This window comes from Nothobranchius furzeri, chromosome 13 (genome assembly GCF_043380555.1).
Source record: "Nothobranchius furzeri strain GRZ-AD chromosome 13, NfurGRZ-RIMD1, whole genome shotgun sequence".
Taxonomy (NCBI): domain Eukaryota; kingdom Metazoa; phylum Chordata; class Actinopteri; order Cyprinodontiformes; family Nothobranchiidae; genus Nothobranchius; species Nothobranchius furzeri.
Window position 1 is genome coordinate 35,373,342 of NC_091753.1, and position 20,748 is coordinate 35,394,089.

The 20,748-nt window shown below is 38.7% G+C and overlaps 1 protein-coding gene across 1 annotated transcript in view; it reads right to left on the reverse strand.

Annotated features, from left to right (window-relative positions):
- Positions 1-11,082: 11,082 nt before the first annotated feature.
- Positions 11,083-20,748, reverse strand: part of gucy1a2 (guanylate cyclase 1, soluble, alpha 2) — a 92,691-nt gene continuing 83,025 nt past the window's right edge. Inside the window, exons 8-9 of the mRNA XM_015951690.3 lie at positions 17,037-17,191; positions 11,083-16,686 (exon numbers count right to left, since the gene is read on the reverse strand). Coding sequence (XP_015807176.1) covers positions 16,467-16,686; positions 17,037-17,191 — 375 coding nt within the window. The 3' untranslated portion in view covers positions 11,083-16,466. The remainder of the gene's footprint in view (positions 16,687-17,036; positions 17,192-20,748) is intronic.

The window sequence follows — 20,748 nt, forward strand, 5'->3', positions numbered from 1 at the left end:
GAGATACCCAGGACGAACCTCATCCGCCCCCGGGGCTCCGCCGCTGTGTAGTTGTTTGACTACCTCAGCAACTTCTGCCCCCGAGATCGGACAGTCCATCCCCAGGCCTCCCAGCTCTGGTTCCTCCTCGGAATGCGCATGTGTGGGATTGAGGAGCTCCTCAAAGTATTCCTTCCACCGTCCGACTATAGCCTCAGTTGACGTCAGCAGCTCCCCATCCCCACTGTAAACAGTGTGAGCGAGTTGCTGCCTTCCTCTCCTGAGGCGCCGGACAGTTTGCCAGAACCTCTTTGGAGCCGATCGATAGTCTTTCTCCATGGCCTCACCAAACTCCTCCCACGCCCGAGATTTTGCCTCGGCAACTGCCACTGCTGCACCCCGCTTGGCTATCCGGTACCTGTCTGCTGCCTCCGGAGACCCACAGACCAGCCACGCCCTGTAGGCCTCCTTCTTCAGCCTGACGGCTCCCCGAACCTCTGGTGTCCACCAGCGGGTACGGGGGTTGCCACCACGACTGGCACCGGCCACCTTACGGCCACAGCTAGCAACAGCCGCCTCGACAATCGCAGAGTGGAACAAGGCCCACTCGGACTCAATGTCCCCCACTGCTCTCGGGACGTGGTCAAAGCTCTGCCGGAGGTGGGAGTTGAAGACCGTCTTGACAGGTTCTTCTGCCAGGCGTTCCCAGCAGACCCTCACTATGCGTTTGGGTCTGCCAGGTCTACGCGGCATGTTCCCTTGCCATCTGATCCAACTCACCACCAGGTGGTGATCAGTTGACAGCTCCGCCCCTCTCTTCACTCGGGTGTCCAAAACATACGGCCGCAGGTCAGATGATACGACTACAAAATCTATCATCGACCTGTGACCTAGGCTGCCCTGGTACCAAGTGTACCGGTGGGCATCCTTATGTTCGAACATGGTGTTCGTTATGGCCAAACTGCGGCTTGCACAGAAGTCCAATAACAAAACACCGCTCGAGTTCAGATTAGGTGGGCCGTTCCTCCCAATCACACCCCTCCAGGTCAAGCTGTCATTGCCCACGTGAGCATTGAAGTCCCCCAGCAGGACAATGGAGTCCCCTGATGGAGCACTATCTAGCACTCGTCCCAGGGACTCCAAAAAGGGTGGGTACTCTGAACTGATATTTGGCCCATAAGCACAAACAACAGTCAGGACCCGTTCCCCGACCCGAAGGCGCAAGGAAGCTACCCTCTTGTCCCCCGGGGTAAACCCCAACACACAGGCAGAGAGTCTCGGAACTAACAAAAAGCCAACCCCAGCCCTCCGCCTCTCACCCGGAGCAACTCCAGCAAAGTAGAGTGTCCAACCCCTCTCCAGGTCTCGGGTTCCAGAGCCAATGCAATGTGTCGAGGTGAGTCCGACTATATCTAGCCGGTACCGTTCAACCTCTGCCACAAGCTCCGGCTCCTTCCCCGCCAGCGAGGTGACGTTCCATGTCCCAAAAACTAGTTTTCTTGTCCGGGGATTGGACCGCCAAGGCTCCCGCCTTGGTCTGCCACCCGATTCGCATTGCACCGGACCCTTCATGTTCCTCCTGCGGTTGGTGGGTCCACAGTTGCATCTCCCGCCTCGATTACTGCAATGCTCTTCTAACTGGTCTTCCAGGCTGTAATGTGAGGCCTCTTCAAATGGTCGAGAACGCAGCTGCGCGTCTGGTCTTCAAACAGCCAAAAGGAGCACACGTCACCCCTGTTCATTGAGCTCCACTGGCTACGACAAGGTGCATGCATCAAATTCTAATTGCTAACACTAGCATACAAAGTCCGAGATGGTACAGCTCCCATCTACCTGAATCCTCTTGCAAAGGCTTGCGTCTTGGCCCGGCCGCTCCGGTCATCACAAGATCATCGGCTAGCAGTGCCTGCACCATGCTCAGGACAATCCAGGCTCTTCTCATGCATCGTTCCACAAATGTGGAATGACCCACCAAGCACTACCAGAACAGGGGCTTCCTTTTCAATTTTCAAGAAACTCCTGAAGACCCTGCTCTTCAGAGAGCATCTTCTAAACTAGCACCCTCCCTGCACCCGTCCCCCCTCTCTACTGTCCACTCCTTGTTAACTCCTCTCCATGATTGATGTCAAGTTGTTGTTGTGTTTGTTAGCCTCAAGGGCAACATGCCGATTATCACTTGTTAGTCACTTTGGACAAAAGCATCTGCTAAATACATAAACATAAACCCACAGCCCTCAGTGTCTAAGTGCAGTTTAAAATTGGAAATGGGCACCGGCACTCAAAATGAGGCTGAAAAATCCCCCTGCCAAATGCTGTTGAATGTGCTCACTCCCAAGGCCCTAAGTGTGTGTTCACGTGGAATGTCGTTGGTGGAAGTGTTTAAGGTGTGTAGGGTTTGAGAAATTGAGTGCTTTAAGAGCTATATATATATATATATATATATATATATATATATATATATATATATATATATATATATATATATATATTAGTTTAGTTTATTTCAAACAAAGAAAACATACATAATTTTTTTTAAATACCACAAACAGAAAAAATACATATCATCATCCCTTTTTTTCTTCTTCTCTGTCTGAAAAGGAGTAGGCTGAAGTCGAAACTTATATGTCCCTACCCCTTTATACAAGTAATTTTTACTTGTTTACTAAATGTAACACAAAACCTACATTAAAACAAACAAAATGGTACAAGTCACCAAAAACCACCAAACCATGTGGGAAAAAAAGAAAGAAAAAAAACACATCTTTTTACAATTGATGCTCATATTTTCTTTTCCTTAGAATAAAGGACAACCACATAAATCATCTATTTTCCACTATATACTTGTTCAGAATATGTTTTTTATAATTCATTTTAAACACATTTATATTTGTACTTACTTTGATTTCTTCTTCTAAATTATTCCATAATTTAACCCCTATTATTGTGATACACATGTTTTAATGTTGTTCTAAATCTATGTATCTTTAAGTTTAGTGTCTCTCTCAGGTTATATCCTCCTTCTCTCTCTGTGAACAGTTTCTGTATTTTATCAGGCATTAATTTATTTCTTACTTTACACATTATTTGTGCTGTTTTGTATTTAACCAAGTCCTGGAACTTCATTGTCCGCGTTTTAATAAAAAGTTCATTTGTGTGATCCAAATATCCTGCATTCATTTTTACTGTAATCTGATAGCCCTTTTCTGCATTGTCGTTATTGTTTGTAAATTGCTTTTGTACGTATTTCCCCAGACCTCTATACAATAGCTCAAATATGGCAGTAGCATTGTATTGTATAATATAAAGTGCTTTCTGATTAAAAATATACTTAGCTTTCCCCAATATAGCAATGCCCCGTGCAAGCTTCCCCCTAACATACTATTTGATGTGTGGGTTCCAACAGATTCTGCTGTCTATGACCACCCCAAGAAATTTTATTTCATATACTCTCTCAATTTTTACATTATTAATTACTATATATAATTCATTGTATCTGCTTTCATTACCAAACAACATAAATGTTGTTTTCTCTAAATTTAGTGACAGTTTATTTACATCAAACCATTTTTTAAATTTATTTATTTCCTGTGTGACCACATCCAGGACCTGTTGCAATTCCACACCTGAGCAAAAAACATTTGTGTCATCTGCAAACATTACAAACTCCAATACTTGTGAAACCCTACAAATGTCATTTATGTACATTATGAATAGTTTAGGTCCTAAGGCTGATCCTTGAGGTACCCCACATTGTATCTTTCTTAGTCCTGATTTATGTTGATTTATTTGCACATATTGTTGTCTATTTGATAAATAACTTTTTATTCAGTCCATTACTATACCCCTTAAACCATATTTGTCCATTTTTCTCATCAATACGTCATGGCTTACTGTATCGAAAGCTTTCTTCAGATCTAAAAACAACCCTATTGCATGCTTCTTTTTGTCAATGCATTCTGTTATTTCCTCAATAAGATCAATCAGTGCCTGGACTGTTGACCTATTATTCCTGAAGCCATACTGGCATTCCGTCAGCAACTCATATTGATCAATGAAATTATTGAATCTTTTAACAAACAGCTTTTCTAATATTTTGGAAAATTGTGATAGTATTGACACAGGTCTATAATTTGTAAATTGATGCTTATCTCCTGTCTTGTAAATAGGAATTACCCTTGCTACTTTCATGTTATTCAGAAAAAAACCTTTTGAAAAGAAAGATTACAAATGTGTGTTAATGGTTTTACAATGCCGTCAATCACACATTTCAGTGTTTTCATGTCAATATCGTTCCAGTCTGTACTGGTTTTATTCTTCATATTTCTAACTATTTCATAAATCTCCTTCTCATCAACTGCTCTTAAAAAACAGAATATTATCTCTACTGATACTCTGATACTCTGTATAAATATAGAATATCAACCTGCTTGGTCTTTGTGTGTTTATCAGAAGATTCTAGGGTTCTTTGTTTTATTAAGGGATTGTAAACACTTCGTTTTGATTCAGAAAAGAGTCAGGTTTATAAAAGTAAGAATTTATTTTACAAACAATTAAAACATGACAGGTTAACCAACATTTACTGTGATGGATGGAACTAGATGTGGTGTATGAAACCTATGTGTGAATGCGATGTTATCAGAACTTTCGTATCTAGGAGAGCTGAGTTCTGGATGTAAAAGAATTTGGGTTGTGTTAAGCTATGAAGTTGATTATAATCAAAAGCACATCAGACACTATCTGTTGTGTCTACTGTACATACCCACTCGAACACCCAAGTGATAGATCCGGAAAGTCGAAGTCCTCAGACTTCCAGGCACCGAGGTCCGTAGAAGAAACTGTGGCGCTACTAGACCGGTCTTAGAGTTGTCTCCAGGTCACAACAGATGGATGGAACTGCGCGTCTGGGACTCTTAAGGAGTCTTAACTATAGCAGCTTGTTCTGCAGGAACTGTATGCTGTATCAGCTTCGCAGGTGCAAAATGATTTTGACGACGTGTCAAAAGCTTTGATGGGTTAGAGAGGGTTTTGCTTCAGATGGCCGGTCTGAAGCTTTTCTCAAGAACTGATGAATCACCAGGGTGATCCAGTTTTAATGTTCTCATGTTATGATTTGTGTAGCCAACCAGAGGTTGACAAGTTGAGGAATATTACCAAGACAACTCAAAAGCATGCCTTCTTTGATACTGGATGCTCTGATCTGGGGTAAAGGGCTATCTATGTGTCACACGTTGAACTTAACTTTACTTTGTCCTTGTGTGAGTGCAAATGGTGATGACCTTGTCATATAAACATGCTGAAACATATATCAGTCAATGTAATCATAACATAACATTCATTTCAAACTTCAATCATTGAGCACAGATTAATGAAAGCATTTCATTATATTATAATTATTATAAGTAGCAATAAACAAATGTTTATTTAATGATTATTTAACGTATAAGTTTTAGAAGTTCATATTTAATTTAAGAAATCATTCTTTGCTTTAGCAACTAATCCGAGCTGCGAGTGTTCCTTATTTAGAGGCATGAAGAGTCCTGTAGGATGATTAGCAAAGCTTGGACCTTGAGGAGAGAACATTATTGTTGACAATTCGTTATCACGTGTTCAGAGCTGCAGAGAGGCTCAGAGCTCCAGCTGACGAGATGAAGGCAGGCCGATTTAAAGGGAACACATGCAGTCTCGTGTCTCCCTTTTGACCAGATGGTGAATGGTCAAACTGTACCTAAAAACTGACCATTGCTAGACATTACAGGTGCAAATAAAATTGGGGGGCAGGCTGCCACAGGAATGCAGAAATGGGGTCCATACCCACACCCCCTGACTTGTCCACCCCCAAAGGTCCTGTGTGCATGATTGTGTGATGATGTGAGGGAGCAGGAGGAGAAAAATGTGTGGGGATGGGGAGGAATGGCTGGTTGGACTTAGCCCTCCAGGGAGACAGCTCCCCCACTGACCGCACCTCTGTTGCCAAAATGCCACCGAGGGCATGGAGATCCCAGCCCATGTTGCTAGGGCCCAAAGCAGCAGCATCACAGAGCCTCACGGAGGAAACATTTAAGTTTTAACAAAACATTTAAGTTTTAACAAATACCTGCAGAAATTATGAGATAAAAACCTACTGAGTCTCAACCATCAAAGACAATAAATACAATTCCCTGCAGAGAAGAGAAGCAGAGCTCTGTGTTGTCTGTATGACCATATTCATTTCCCTCACAACAGTGGTTTATGTAGCAGAACACATGTGGTGACAACAGTGAATAAATGTAGTAGTGAATCCCCAACAGAATGCAAGTCCACGAACGCTCAGCAAGTGGTGCATCCCAGCTGTCAATAACTCCATGTTTGCAGTAATAATCCTTCATAATTTATGCCATATGATTAGATTAGAGGAGTCTGATTGGTTTAAATGAGCATCTAATGATGGCGTGGTAACAAGGTTACAGGATGTTCCAGGAAGGAGTGCTGGGTAAATTCTTAAATTGTACACACACACACACACACACACACACACACACACACACACACACACACACACACACAAAGAGAGGGGGAGAGAGAGAGTTCTTGATACTCTGTATCATCAGTGGTGTATTTCTGCTTTGCTTGTTTCTTTGACTGTCTTCAAAGACTCTCTCTCTCTCTCTCTCTCTCTCTCTCTCTCTCTCTCTCTCTCTCTCTCTCTCTCTCTCTCTCTCTCTCTCTCTCTCTCTCTCTCTCTCTCTCTCTCTCTCTCTCTCTCTTTCTTTCTCCAACCCCCCCCCCAAAAAAAGTCTCTGAAGTTTTAAAAGAGGATGTTGGGTTTCATCTCATGTGTCATCTGTATCAAGGCCGTGATTTCTAAAATGTCAGGCGTCTAATCTGACCCGCAGGAATCTGAATAATGCTGATGTTGCAGAATTGTTTTAACGTTTAGTTAAATTTGCCTGTTTGCCATCCTGAAGCAGATTAAATTACGATCTTCTCTCAGTGTGAAAGGAAAAATTTAAACAATCACTCTTACTGCATTTACAATATTAATCCGGTTCTATTCTCTGGCTCCTAGTTTCTTGTCTGACTTGGGTTTTTTCAGCTTCATTATAGCCTGTCTTAAGTTTTAACTGCAAGTCCTTAAACTAGAAACATGTTTTGAGGCACAATAAACAGTATTTAAATATTTTTCCTCTCTTGTGTTCTATTATAAGATCCATATCAAAACTCTTTCTTTGTGTTTTCATTTACTCAAATTATGGGTGATAAAAGTAACGTTTGACGGTCTCGCTGAACACCTGAGTCCTGTTCTTTCTTTGGCTGTTTGAGTTTACAGTCCAAAAACATGTTGATTTGATTAATTGGAGATTCTTAATTATCTGTAGGTGTGTGTGGATGGTTGAGTGTCTGTGAGTTGGTCCTGTGAAGCCTTGATGACCTCTAAACATGACAGTTGTTTCTCAATATTGTATCACTTTTTTTTCAACAGAATAGTGATGTCATGAACCCCCAGACAGAATTAGATTTTTGCCTCAGGCAAATTAATCTTAGTTTCTGTGTGTGTGTGTGTGTGTGTGTGTGTGTGTGTGTGTGTGTGTGTGTGTGTGTGTGTGTGTGTGTGTGTGTGTGTGTGTGTGTGTGTGTGTGTGTGTGTGTGTGTGTGTGTGTGTGTGTGTGTGTGTGTGTGTGTGTGTGTGTGTGTGTGTGTCTGTGTGTGTGTGTGTGTGTGTGTGTGTGTGTGTGTGTGTGTGTGTGTGTGTGTCCGCCTAAGCATCTAACAGTTTATTAGCCAACAAGAACAGGTCGGTTCTTCATCCACATATCTTCCCTGCATGTTTCCACAGAAAAAAAGTAACCTGCTGAAGGTCAAAGTTTTACCTGAAAAATTACGTCCTCCTCTCGTAGGCATTGCTCCTCTGAGGAAGAAACCCCAAAGGTTTTCCCACATTTTCTGCAGAAAATCTCAGATTTCCTCCATAAGAGCTGTTCTGGACCCTTTGCAGAAACACAAATATTAAATATCTGCATTTAAAGTGACATATATATGGTCTCATTCTTAATTAGTTTACCACTGAACTGTTTGCACATGTAATTAAAAACTGGAAGGTGATAAACAATGTTGACCAAAAACCAAGTTATAGAGTTTCGGCTGATCCCCTTTCTATACCAAGATTTTATTGCGTAAAAACTTTATATTTTCAAGATGTAATAAGCAAGCTGGGGAGTTTTTTTTAAAGTGACACTCACAGTATGTATTTTCCCGGGGATATGGGGCAGTACTTACCTAAATCATTGCAGGCAGTATAGAGTAAGGTCTTACCAACGGGTGGCCATTAGGGTCAAAATTTCCTGGGGGCACAATTTTCAATCGAGTACTTTGTCAGATTGTTCAGACATCACTCCTTTTCATCACTGGCAACTATGAAGAGGTAAATATTTGAAACAACATTTATGAATGACAAAACATTTTGTAACCACTTGTAAATACGTTTTGTCCTCATGGGCTCCTGTAGAAGGAATCATCACGTCTAATATGGCATCGCCCAGAGACATAAGCCCGATTTTTATGGTCATATGTTACAAAGCCGTCAATAATTTTCAACAACTGGGCATCATTAAAATCATGACAACAACAACAACAACAACAACAACAACAACAACAATTGCATGGATATTTCCAGTGATTAATAGTAAAAATTACACATTATAGTACTCAAGTGGCAGCAGAGTGACACAAACCAAAGTGAGACTGGGATCTGGACACAATTTTTCACTTAGTGGAAATTAAAAGTTAAATTGTATTCTGGTGTTCCCTGAGATAAATCACAATCAGCTAAAATTAGTATCATGTCACAGATGTAATAGGATCAGAAATTACATCTGCCCTCAAAACCAGAATCAGAAGTCCTCTGATTCTTAATAATAGCATCAGCCCAGTGAGATGCTGGATCGAGATGATTTGTACGTTTTTTTTAGGGATTTAAATTAGAGCTGCAAAGGAAAACCTAGCTTATAAAACCCTGTGTAGCTGTCACCAGTTGTATGTTAGTCACTTCTGTCTCCGTTTCATCAAAAAGTTACATTTTAAAAAATCATGTTTCAGATGTCCTCAATAGAAAATACATTCTCAAAGCGTTCATTCAGATGCACAGTATAAGCCTTCTGTGTGTGTGTGTGTGTGTGTGTGTGTGTGTGTGTGTGTGTGTGTGTGTGTGTATGTGTGTGTGTGTGTGTGTGTGTGTGTGTGTGTGTGTGTGTGTGCGTGTGTGCGTGCGTGCGTGCGTAAATGTTGAAAAAATCTGATTATGAATTTCAGTTTGTGTTCATTTGTACTTTAATTTTTGCTCTTCTGTGCAGATTCAAGTATGTTTTTACAACTATTACTCATCAGTGCATGAAAGACACTATAGATATTATCCAAAATGATACATAAATGTTTTCACTGGAAAGGCAGCTTGCAAAGTGCATGCTCTCATGTAAATCCTGTGTGCACGCCATTTGTCTTTTTTCTTGCCTTTCTGATGATATATCTGAGCCCATACTCGCCTGGCAGCTCAGTTAACATGCAAAGCATTTTAACACCCCACAGCCAGCGAGTGTAACGTTGCAAATGTGCATAAACAAAGAGTGTCTGCAGGTACGCGATAAGAGGACAGAAACATGGAGGACAGACAGAGAGGAACTGAATGAAAGAAAGATGGAAGGAAGTGATAAATCAGTGCATGGAGAAATGTTGTTAAAGAAATTGTCGACTTATTTGTTAAAAAGCACACCCAAATTAACTAATTTAGCAGGAGGAAAAAAAGTATATTGCTGTAGTTTACATGGCAACCACTTTTCCTTCTATCCTGCATGAAGAGGCACTGTTTAAAAGCATCCTTGAGCAGCCACTAAGGTTACTGCCTCTGTGTTTACACAAATATCAATGACTTCCTGTCTCAACAGTTAAATCACATGGCAAAAAAAATTATGACAGTTTTCTTAAAAAAGAAATAACAGATTTTCCTTTAATTCGATGACTTTTAAAGTTTAATCTATGTAGAATATTTCCTGTCTGTGCCTCATGTTATTAATGTGTTGTACGTGATAAATGTACAAGATTTCACACGCCAACAAAGTCAAGAGCCTAGCTGGTTGTCTGTAATCGCTGGTATTTATTCTGTTGAGGGATTTATATCAGAGGAAGAAACACACGGCCCTTACCTCAAGCTGGAAATGGTTGTGATATTAATATGGGACGGTTTAGTTTCACATTTTTACTTATTTATTTTAGATAAGTTAGGCATTTATGAGAACAAGCACAGCCTCCAGCCCTCTTTGTGGTGATTCAAGGAACTAATCTCACTATCAATTTTACACACGAAGGAGAAAAGAACTTTTACTTTTGCAATTTTCAAATTGCTAAACATTGTTAGCTGTAAGGAAAATTCGATAATACCTATAATGACTTTTAAAAAAGTTATTATGTTCATATGGTTGGTACAAAACAAAAGTTCTTTGCATTGAATCCCCCTCACATGAAGCGATTTCAGCAGTTTATTCTTGACATTTTCAGTACCTTCCAAAATGAGCCGTTTCCGGGCTCGGTCGCTTTAAGAAAACGATCTGGCCATGCCCACCTGTCCCTGCTTAACCTGAAAAACTCTGATTGGCTCAAAGTAGAGCCACAGCTCCTCCAGCCTAGAGAGTTGAGAGCTGGTTCTATGAACAGTTTCTCATTTGTGACATCACAAACGGGGACTTATTCAAACCGCTTATTTTAGGCACATTATTTCTAAAGCCAACACTGACAGAAAAGACAAAGACATATTTTTTTTCAACATTTGAAGTGTTTACAGAAGCAGTTCCCACATGGCAACACAAAATGCGAGTTTTGCTTATGTCCCCTTTAAGAAACAGCAGCTTGATTTAGCATTACAGCAAGGCTAGCTTTGGTTTGGTTTGGCTAGCTACGTTTGTGCATGCATTTGCAATGAGAGACGAAGACTTTATTTTTTATTAAAGATACTCGGTGTTTTTTATTTACATCATATAAGACAGAAGATGTGCCCTAAACACCAGTCAGAAACCAACAGTTATCTTCAAGCACCCTTAAAATACAACAAACGTCTGATCCCAACCACAGGGTGAAACTGGGTTCATGTCCAAGGTTGTTACAAAATAAGAATTTTTTTTTCCTGTGTCACAAGAAAGAAAAAAGTAAAAGCTACTATTTTCAGATGAGTGACATCATACAGACTGAGGATCAATGTTGAATATTGTGAATTTTACCTTTTTTAAGTTGATGACCTAGGAGGTACACGAATAGCTGCTTTAAGAACTGAGTCAATATGAAAGAAAAAGGGACCGGCGCAGCTTAGGCTTATTGTTCTATGAGGGACTTTGGAAAAAAGATGACAAGTTTTTAAAATATGTCTTCCTGATTAAAAAACATACATAAAACAACATCCTTTTAACACAAATCAGTAACACATCGGTATTAAAAACATGAATAAAAAGAATCATGAATATGCATAATTAAATAAATTCTGTGATTAATTTCTTTAAGTGTGACAGAAAGTGTGTAATTAATGGTGTGACCTGACGTGTAATGGTCCATAGCTTTTGTAAAGAACCAGAACCTGCAACACAACATCAAAGCTCTTCAGATTTCAACTGTTATACAAGAAATGCAGACTTGGAGATCTGAGCACTGGACACAAGTTGTGTGGGTGTGATGCTGGCATAACATCCTTTATTTAGCCTCAAAGCGCTGCTGAAGCTGAGCGTGAACAACACCTGCACTACATTTATGCTACAACAGCTTTGTCACGAACACAATAATGCATATATGCATTATCACCAGAGGGACAGACCGCATTAACATGTGAAAGTCGCAGCGACGTGAGGTTTTAAACAGCAGAGCTCTTCCTGTGATGTCTCTCAGGAGATTTTTCGTACATCTGTGAAGACAGTTTATTATTACTGCCAACGCAGTGACATGTTTGACATGTGAAAATGAAGCAATGCAGGCAGAAAGATGTTTGTAGCACAAAAACTCAGATTTTCTATCTTGTAACCATTAGATAACACTATGGGTCCCACATGACTACTGCAGGTTCTGGTTCTGTTTAAAATGGAACTTAGCTTTCTGATGATCACTCATGTTAAAAACATCACACTCTCCATAACAAGTTCATTGCACAAAGGTACCAACTTGGATTTGGAGCTGGGAGTGTTCTTTAAGTTAATTCAAATTTCAGACAAGCTCTGCTTAAAGTTACACCATTGGCACCTAGTTTTGAATTAGTACACGAGCAGTATTTTACTGCAGCCTAGAGTTAGCATTTTCCAGCTAAAAGCTATGCAAATATGACATTTTGGACATTTTTGCATAGAGAAATGTTAGTTATTCCTTCACAACCAGGAAACACAAAAATATTTTCAAAAAATAGTCCATCCATGTTTTGTTGTGTTTCTACAGTTGTATTTGAGGCAAATGGAAAAATATTCTTCAAATTAGACTAACATTTTCCACCTCTGCAAAAACTCTTGTTTTCGTTTCTGAAACTGATCCAAAAGAAAGTGCTGATGAGCTTTTTTATGCTCTCCCGTGAAACTGCTGAGAAAAACATCTTGACAGCAATGAACTATGGCAATAATGAGCGATTTGGCAGGTTTATCCCGCAGTAATGAAGTCTGTACAACAATGTATTAGGTCATTGTTAGTAGTAGTAATAATAACAATAATAGTAATAATAATAATAATAAATTATAAAGGTAATAATATTTGTATTGATAAAAATTGATTAAAAAGAAATAAAGAAAAAAACTGCTGCATTGTCATTTTCTTTATTTAACAGCTGTTTATAGACACTACTTAATAATACATTTTTATAAATATGATTTCAAAGCATGACTTGATTATAAACATAGTAAAGTAATTAAGTTTAACCATTCAGGTCTTTGCTCATTTTTGTCTTTTAGTTTAAAGTTAACCTCAGGTCCTTCAGTCTGCTTTAATGTAAAAGCAATGGCCATCATTCATTATTGTACAGATTCAGCACTTTTATGTTTCTAAAGGACATATTTCCTTCAACCATGTTGTTCTGCTGGTGTCAGGTTAACTCTCCGATTCCAATCTCCAGCTATTGATGAACAATTCAGCTTTTTAATTCATAAAATATATATTTTTTTTATGATCTGTGTTCCAGGATGGCTCAGGTATTCTCCTTTCATTTAAAAGAAAATCAAACCATGATCAACCTTGTGCTGGTGGTGTCTCTGAATCAAATTGGCACATTTCTGTTTTTTCTTTTGAGTTTTGCTACATCATTTGGCACAATGTTATGAAATAAGTCTCCCTGTCCACCCATGGATGATGCCATACATGTCTATTTACATCTGTATGAGCAGCTGACAATAATAAGGTATTTTTGTCAGCTGATAAAACATGACACAAAAAAGAGAAACCAGCTGAAGTTTTAAGCACATACAAGTAGTTTAAATCTGTCTATGTTTTAAACTAGTCAGATCTAAAAAAAAATAAATACACGAATAAATTATGATGTGTTTTTGCATCAGTTATGACTTTAAAATAAGTTTTTATAGGGAACACTAATGCAGTCTAAGGTGTTTTTATACCTTCAGCTTATGTTTAAAATAATTTGCACTGAATAATAAATAATGGTGTGTTCATGTTGAGTATGTAAAATATTAAAAGACATTCTAAATTATAAAAAAGGAGAAGGTTACATTCTCACGTTTAAGTTAAAAGAGCAACTATTAAATGTATGGGATTAGAGCTGTGCCAAAATGATGAACCAAAAATATAGTTCCACACAAAATACACCCAAAAAGCTACTTAAAATACAATTTCAAGGAAAGTTTGAATTTCTAAAGCAAAAAAAAAAAAAATCACTCTTCAAAGAAAAATAACTAATTCATGAGTATATGTCTAAATATCAAAATTAAAACATATTTTATTTTTACATTTAAACTAGGCCTTTTGATATTTAGAATTGTGGAAGGGGCTTGTTAATGCTTTGATCTAATTGGTTATGAGGGTTTGGAGTGTGTGGCTCAAGCTGTTTGCCATACACAAACTTCCACTGAAACTTTCTTTCAAAAGCAAGAGCCAAAATAAAAAAAAAATACAGAAAACTGAGCAGAAACAAAATTGAGGTGAAACTGAAGTAAAGAGCTGTTTGCCTTACAGAACAAAAGCCTCAAAAGTTCAAGTTCCATTAGTTGTTGCATACACTGGTGTGTGCAAAATGTGTTCTATGTATTTGACCCATCCCCTGGGGAAGTGGTGGGCTGCAAACACAACCACCCTCGGAAACCATTTGGTGTTCATCCCTCAAACACAAAGAATGTCAAGTGGGGAGGCATTGGGTCCCATTTTTAACGTCTTTGGTATGACCCGACCATGAATTTGAACCCATAATCTCTCAGTCTCAGTGTGGACACTTATACCACTAGGTCACTGAGCCAGTTAACCCTCTGGATGCAGGTGTTGCAGATTTGCAACAGTTAAAACCTACCTACCTGGCTACTCCACATACGTATTTCATGAGCATTTTTTTACTCAGAAGTACCCCTGAAGGACTTAGTTGTTGGCCTTTTCACCAAAACTAATTTTGAGCCTGAGAGGGTTGAAGTCTGAATAATGCAGAATTAAGTGAGGACCAAAAATGTGTATCAAAGAAATAAAATATGAATAGCTAAAGAGTAAAAATAAAAATTTAATTCTGAAATGTAAATATTTCTTTTTGATTTAGTTCTTTTTCTACTTAGAGTGATTATTATTATCATTATTATTATTATTATTAGTAGTAGTAGTAGTAGTAGTAGTAGTAGTAGTAGTAATAGTAGTAGTATTATTTATATTTTTTTGCATTTGAAAATCCCACTTCTGAAGTGTTTTTTTTTTTGGTTGTTCTATTCTGGTATATTTTGTGTGAGACTGTATTTTATATTTGTAATTTTTGGTTGATCCTTTTGGCACAAATCTTCTCCCATAAAAATGTGGATGGCCTGAGATTTTTAATATTTTAAAGTCAAAACAAGTGCACTTAAATTACATGTTTAAACCTATAATTGATGCTAAATCAAATAAAAGAAAGAAAGTGTATGAGGCCATATTAATTCTGTGCACAAGTTTGATTAAGATTACGTATTTATTGTAAGGATTATTACTACTGTTAATTTTTGACGATTTTATAAATTCGGGCAAAAAAGTGTAAAGTGTTGTTGAACGCGATCTAAAATATTAGGTAAAACATGTATGATAAAGAACAAAAGCCTTATTATTATTATTATTGCAGGCATGAGAACAAATGCATTAATTTCAGTACATCATAAAACTTGACCATTTTAACCAGTTTTACCAGTTTCACCAGTCCGACTTTCATCTTTTTTCCAGAGAAAATTAATAGGACAAAAATTGCATCAAAACAAGCAAACAGAACCCAGATTCAGCTCAAAGCAGCTGGTTGTAGCCTGCATCGTTTTAAATGTGATATCAAATGTCTGACACATGAATAGCTTTCATTAAAACAGAAAAAAAAATCTAATGAAGCACATCCTGTGCAATTCAAATATTTTACTTTAAACCTTTCTGTAAGTGTCTTTTTAATGGGATATTAAGGCACTGAGAGGGGATTTTATTTTTGAGAACCTAGAAAAAACATTAAAATGGGTGACTTTATTGTTGACTATGACTTGCTGTGGTTTAGAAGACTGTATTTTCAGATTAGTGTCTGTTAAAAAATAAATAAATAGATAGATAGATAAACAAATCTCCTTGTTTGTGCCTCTCATTTGCATTTGCTCTACTGGCCTCAGTTTGATGGTTTAGAGGTAAAAAGCAGCTGATCTCATGGATGTCTGGTAATAAATGAGATGATTTAAGGGCAGGGAGCTGTATACTGGTTTTCTTTAGTGGTCTATCTTGTACAAGAGGACATGATGCACAGCAAACATTTGTAGTGACGAGTCCTACAAATTCACTCTTCAGCACCCACCTCATTATTAAAAAGTTATGTTTGTTCTATTTGCACATGTCCAGGATGATTGAGTGGAACGGCGGTGTCACTGTCCACATTTCCACGCTGTACTGTTTGGTCTGGACCAGGAACGGTGTGTGTGTGTGTGTGTGTGTGTGTGTGTGTGTGTGTGTGTGTGTGTGTGTGTGTGTGTGTGTGTGTGTGTGTGTGTGTGTGTGTGTGTGTGTGTGTGAGGAGGAGTCAGATCATTAAGGTGTATAATAACGTTTCTCTACAAATTGATTAAATCTATCCTCAAGGAAGATAAGAGACCAGTCTAGCTGATGTTCATTAAGTCTTATAGAAGATTCCCAGTTCATCAGGAGGAGTGAAGAGCACGTTGTTCTTTTCCATGAAAGCATGTATCCAAGTTGTTACAGAATGCTTTTGCATATCCCAAAATTTGTGTTTCCTACGTGTTCCTTGGGTTCAAAGATCATTCATAATTCCCATTGTTAAGTACTGGTGTGGCTTGGTTCATGTGGGGATCTACAGACTTGTTTCTCTTAGAAACATGGTCCCGATGCTGTAGGAGACTTTCCTCATGGAGGCTGGAGGAGCGGAGCGAGAGCTGGTGAGTGAGGCGTGGCTGTGAGAAGTTCCCGCCTCCAGGAAGTAACACGTCCCTGGAATCTCCTTGGGAAAATTCTCTGGGAGCTCCTGCCGTGAGCGAGGGACGAAGGAAAAGGAGCGGTCATCTTTTAACAATCTGTTGAGGAGAAGAAAGAGTGAAAATTGTGCACTTTTTTATTCAACCTATGAACAAAATTACATAAAATACACAAAAAGGGGAAATTATAGAAGCTCATTTCTGCCACTCTGATAAAAAATATTATCTTGTTTCTCATATTATGTTTTAGCTATTACATAATTATGAGAAAGCTACGTTTTAACTTTTCTTTTTATCAGTTTGGCAGAAATGGGCTTCCATGGATTTTGGAACAGTAGAAATGGTAAATCAAGTTTAAATACATTAAAAACACATTAACGTTTGAGTCAATGCATATATTGTTGAAGCAAAACAAAAAAATATTCTATCTTAATAGAAATGATACTTACAAATAGGTTGTTGGACTGACATTGATGCACCTCGGATGGCTTCCTGATTCAAACTTGCTGGCTAGAGTCACGTTGTTCCCAAACAGGCAATAACGTGGCATTTTAACCCCAACCACACCTGCCAGAACCGAACCTGTATGGATCCCTATTCTTAGCTAAGAGAGGAGGAGGAGAAGGAGGAGGAGGAGGAGGAGGAGGAGGAGGAGGAGGAGGAGGAGGAGGAGGAAGCACAGAGAGACAGGGCAGGAAATAAATTAGAAGATAATTTTAATTTATGCAAACATTCTTCCAAACAATTTCACCTCGTCTTTATCCTACACAACATTCTATTTGCATTAAGTCAAATTCTTCCTTTTTTGGGTTAGTTTGCATCCTTCATTTTCCTTGCAAACTCCTCTTTAATCTCATTGTGTGCATTTTAGTTGGTTTTATTTAAGTTTTCTGCGTGTCTAAGTTTTTAGTAAGTGCTTTGGTTCTAAACACCTCCACAACTGAGCTGAAAATGGTTGGTAGAATCTGGACCATTCGGGGGAACAAAATTGCCATTGCACATTTCAAATAGCTTTACTCATAATTTCATTGCATAGTAAAAATGTGAGAAATCATAATGGGTCGATATTAGACTCTGAGCCTCAATATGGCATTTCTGCCTACATGAGGAATGTGCTGGAAACTCATTTAATGTGTGTCTGAATTTAACCCAAGCTGGCCTCTGAAATGACATGACAAATCCACGGAGCGCTGCAGTGAACCTTCATAAATCTGATCTCTATGATGAGCTGATCATATGCAATTAATAACTGTGCTGCCAGTGCCGCAGTTCAAAATCCTGCTTTCATTTATATTTATTTATTTTTTTTTAATTTTGGCCAGAAGTACTGTGAGTGAATCAGACCGATTAATGGAAACTGTAGAGTGGCAATCGCACCTCTCCATATTAGCTTGGATGTTATTATCTAATCTGACGTCCTGAGGCAACGGGTTAAAAATAGAACGAGAGCGTGAGAGACAAAATAATCAATTCACTTCCCTATTGGTGATGCTCCAACTGGTGTTAATATTCTAATCTGGTGTGAATCTATTAATAACTGGAGGCAGAGTGAAAGTCATCATTCCAGTTCAGAACCACTTGACAAACTATTGATTTATGCTACAGGAACCAGTTATTACACACACACACACACACACACACACACACACACACACACACACACACAGATATGAACCCAGTAATGATCTACTTAAGCGTGTCATCACCTTTCATTTCAACACGCATTCCAGCACACTGCAAGGTAGTCATGGCAACAACAACTGAGGGTTGTAGCGAGATGGAAGGAGCATCAGCAGACAGGAAGACAATGAAGCGGGAGCCAAAGTGAGCCTATAATTAGACGGTGGGACCTTGACAGTTCAGGGGGGAGAGATAAAGAAAATGAAACAGACACAGAGGAATAGAAGAGTCGGCAGGTTCACCAGCGTGACCTATTTATGTAGCTGAACTGCTTGCAGACGGCCATAGACTTCTACCTCAACAACAGGCAACATCTTATAGACAAACACAAACATCTGCATCTTCGCTCACACTTGCCTCTTTATTCCAGAACCTCAAAATACAGACACTGTAATAGCTATCAGTTTCGCTATGAGTCAGCATCCATCGCACATGGTCTTCATTGAGCCAAGGAGCAAATTGCGCAGCAGAACAGCCAACCAGTCACAGTCTAGCCTCTGGCCATGCTGACAAAACAGATCAAAAGATGAAGGACAGTGAGAGAAGAGAAGGAAGTTCTTAAAAAGATCATGTTTTTGTGTTGTTGTCTGAGAAATGTCCTCGTTAATAGGCAACACATGGTAAAAATCTGTGTGCTACAATAAACAACAGGATTCTGATTAAGGTATTTTTCATCGATTCATATCAGATAGGGAGGAGTAACGAATTTGGTACTTTTTAAGGCACTGACCGAATTCCATATCCCGACTGAGTATCGTTTCACGTCATATGAAACTGTGCCTTTTTTCGGTACCCATGCCGCGCCAGCGCAAGAGCATAAAGTAATCAGTCACTGTGGGCGAGCTGCAAACAAAGCAGCATGGCCCAAGCTTTCGGAAGTTTGGGTCCACTTCACTAAGTGGGATGGGCAACTGGGTGTTAATGAAACCAGCAACAACGATCTAAGTGAGGCATCATTATCTTAATCTGCTCCGGCAGGTAAATAAAATGTTTAAGATAACGTTATCTTGATATGTTAGCTTCCGTTCAGCTAATGGTGTGTTCGCTTTCTGCTCAGAACTCTGAAATTCCAACTAGAAGAAAGCGAACGCACTCTAAAGTTTGGCTTCACTTCATTAAATGCGATGGGCTGTTGGGTGATGGTGAAACCAGCGACAACGATCTGAGTATGAGGCGTCTTAATCTGCTCCAGCAGCAAAATAAACTGTTTGAGATAACATTAGTTTGATAGTTTAGCTTTTGTTTACATTGCTATCAGCTAATGGTGCGTTCGCTTTCTCCTCGGAAATTACAACGTCCGAGTAGGAAAAATAAACAGTTTGAAAATGAGCAGCAAAAGGAATGAAGATACACAGTAAATTTAGTTCACAGCTAAGATGTTTGCTTCAGGGTAATTTGCAGTTTATAAAAATACAAGGACCCACCATCACACAGTTTGTCCAGAGGGGAAAGGAGAGGAAAAGGAGTACATGGAGCTGGGTTTAGTTTGTGGAACACCACAATATTAACATATGAACTATTGTATCGAAGTTTGCTTTAGTTTCATCTGAAGTTTATAACACATGGTCTCCTCATCCAGAGGGCATTAGAGGATTAGGAGTACATGGAGCTGGGTTTGTTTTTGCGTCATTTAGAAACAGTTGTTTTGTACAATTTGTACAACAGTACGATGATAAAATACAAACAGTTGTATGTTATTTATCATGATATTCATCAAATATGGTTATATATTGGGAAAATAATATATATTTAATATATATTTAATTTAAAAAGCTATTTAAATTATTATGAAACACTCGAAAGTATCAGAAAATCAGTACCGTTAAGTACTGGAATCAATTCGTAGGTACCGGGAATTGGTACCGTATCGATTCAAATGTCAAAGGTACCCATCCCTAGTATCAGAACAGTATGGCAACACCAGACTCTACTATCCTCACTCTCATTCTGTTTTGTATAGCAATTTTCTCCACCACCTTAAGTGACCTAAGGAGCTGCACACTATGTTAAAACTGTTTTAAAAAAGAGTTAAACAGTCAAAAGGAGCATATAACACATCTTCCATTTACTTATTTAATTAAAAATAAAAATGTGTCTTCAACCTAATCTTAAAATTCAAGAGAGACAGAGCCTGTCTAACATCAATCAGTGGAGCATTCGAAAGTTTACATACCAAGATCAAAAAGCGGGATCTACTACCACTTAAAAATATACTATTAGGTTTTGTGTCATGGCGCTTTTGGAAGTGAAACGACAAATGCAAAACTGCAGATCTGGTCCAAACGTTTAATTGACATATGGAATAATTTTTGTGCAAAATTAATTAACCAAAAATACAGTCCCATGCAAAATATGACTGGATAAAGCAACCAAAAAGAACATTTCAGAAGCAAATCACATAAATAAAAATCACTTTAAAAAATAAAACTAATTTGTAAGGAAAAAATAAAACTAATTTGTAAGGAAATGTTTATGAAATAT